The following is a 2,376-nucleotide window of genomic DNA, read 5'->3' as shown; positions in this document are numbered from 1 at the left end:
GTACTGTAATTGTACTGTACTGCGCCTGCCATGTCGCTCAAGCATGCTGGCCAGACAAATGGCTCCTTAAATATTTTCGAACGAGGCTAATCGGTCTGTTACGCGATGACTGGGTCCTCGATTACCCGGCGCCCCTAAATACCACTTCAAGTACGCTCCGCGCATGAGACGCGGTGGCACAGCCACCGTGGCTTCTATTTTCTACACAAGATCTCCTATGTTGCATTACCCTCTGCAGCTGCGCGTATTCCAAATCATGGGGAATGCAAAAAGTGCTTGTATAATCGTAGTTTTAACCTGGAGCTAAAATATTCCAGGTAGCAAAATGTAGTTGAAGCCTTCTGTAGAGCCATATTAATAGACCAAGTTCATACTAAACCAATCCGAATTCAAAGGAAATAATTGTAGTGAATGCGTCATGTCAAAAAAAAAAAAAAAAAACTCAAATCAAAGAATTGCGCACGCAAGGGGCAAAACTCAATTGTGTAAGGATAAATTGTATTTCATTATGTTTCAGCGTGATTGAGCTCAGGAAAAGCAGTTGCTGCGCTGTCTCAAAACCAATGTCTGCGCGGAGATGAACAGTAACTTATTTCTTCATTGCCAAGAAGTCAGAACGTACAATAAGTATTTCACACACATAGCTTGACTTATGTGCAGTACAGACTTCGTTGCTGGATTTAGTCACGATGGTTAATAATAAAATGTGCACCGTGTGACTTTTTCTTTGGATGTGTTAAACACTCCTACGGGCCACGCCACAGCCTAGAACACATTAAAACGGCAGAGCACACCCCAGTGGTCACTGGGAAAGCAACCTAGTGGGCTTAGCCTTTCCATACCGATCAGGTCGAACGACACAGGCATCATGGTGGCAGGCTTAGAAGCCTTCAAGTAGACCCTGTCGGGGCGGTACTGAGGCTTCTTACTAAAGTCAAAGGAATTGTTGTCATTCACCACCATGTCCCACGTGTAGCGGACTTCCCGCCACCTGCCACAGTGTTCCCAGACGTCCACTAGGGAGCGCGGACGTCCACCTACGTCACTGAGCTCGTGTCCGCGCAGGCCGAGGTTTCCGCCGAAGATGACCGTCCTGTTAGCAGGGTGCCTCAGACACTTCTTAAAACAGTTGGAGAGTTGCTTCTTACGCAGCTTCGACTTGTCGTGATCGGATTCGAGCGCCGCGTTGATCAGCGTGATCGGGAGTCCCGCGAACGATGCCTCGATCGTCGCCACCTCCCGCAGCACCCGGCCATGTTTCAGCTGGCGGATATGGCACGTCTTGAATTCTGTGGTGGCCTTCTTCAGCATGGTGAACGTAAAGTTGCTCCAGTAGTGTCCTCGGACGCACCTGTAGTCTTTCCGAAAAGCCGGCCATATGATTGCGTAAGTTTCAAACACCACTCCCTGGAGGAAGACCACGTCCGGGTCGGCGTCTCGGATTATCGAGCAGACGGCTTCACTACGCGGCCGCAGGTTGCTTCGGTCGAGACCGTTTGTGTCCCACGTGATGAACTTCAGTGAGACTGGGGTGCCCGGTGTACCATCAACCGTCTTCGGCCTGTCGCTTCCGCTGGTGGCGGCAATTTCACCAGACATGGCCGCTGTAGCGTTCGAAAGGCTTCCACGGAGCTGCACGAGAGAAAGGGAATCCGCTGTTCCTTCGACTACACCTGCAGCCCTGGACCAGTTCAAGAAATTGATTACTGGATTGCTTACCCAAACTTCAGTGACTTGAAGCTGGAAATGGGTGCGCCTACGTTAAACGACGAGGTGAATTTTCCGCAACAGCTAATGCTTCATGTCATCATTCATCCCAGCTAGTTGAAGCGGGCTGACTGTGCCGTTGTTGCTATTGGGCCTGGATTTGTGAGAGGTACCCACTATGGGGCATGAACCCTAATTCGTAGAAAAGTAAAACAAAATTTACTAACAAATATAACATAATATCAATCAAAATATAAATATTGAATTCTTGTTAAAACAATAATGTAAGTAACGTTAACAACAATAATGCTTCTGCCTGTCCTGTCTCTCGTGCTGTTGCTCGTTTTAACTTCCTAGGAAGCCAACAGTTAGCGAAGCCAAGCGAACCACAACGAAAATAATTTGTTGTTTTAATCGAAGCGCAGTAATGACGCTGCAAAAAAAAATCACAACTCACGAAGAAAACAATTTGCTGTCGTACGGAGCCGAATCGACACCGTTTGCCTTACGCGTGCGCTTCCCCATCAAGCGAGTTTCAGCGGCGGCTGTTCTCACATCCTCATTGCTGAAAATTTGTGTGCGGTGCAGCCAAACTTCGGGAGTGTTAGCCAGCGCCATTCTTATTCTTACTAACAACGGCGGCTGACGTGCAATATTTGTTTCTGTGCA

At 48.2% G+C, this 2,376-nt stretch overlaps 1 protein-coding gene across 1 annotated transcript; it reads right to left on the bottom strand.

Annotated features, from left to right (window-relative positions):
* Positions 1–765: 765 nt before the first annotated feature.
* On the bottom strand, positions 766–1,599 carry LOC129384028 (tyrosyl-DNA phosphodiesterase 2-like). Its single transcript, XM_055069082.1, has one exon. It carries the CDS (start codon positions 1,597–1,599, stop codon positions 766–768), a length of 834 nt encoding a protein of 277 aa, XP_054925057.1.
* Between the last annotated feature and the right edge of the window lie 777 nt (positions 1,600–2,376).

This window comes from Dermacentor andersoni, chromosome 9, assembly GCF_023375885.2.
Source record: "Dermacentor andersoni chromosome 9, qqDerAnde1_hic_scaffold, whole genome shotgun sequence".
NCBI classification, from domain to species: Eukaryota; Metazoa; Arthropoda; class Arachnida; order Ixodida; family Ixodidae; genus Dermacentor; species Dermacentor andersoni.
Note: the sequence above shows the minus strand (reverse complement) of the source record. Positions and strands in the feature narration are given on the sequence as shown.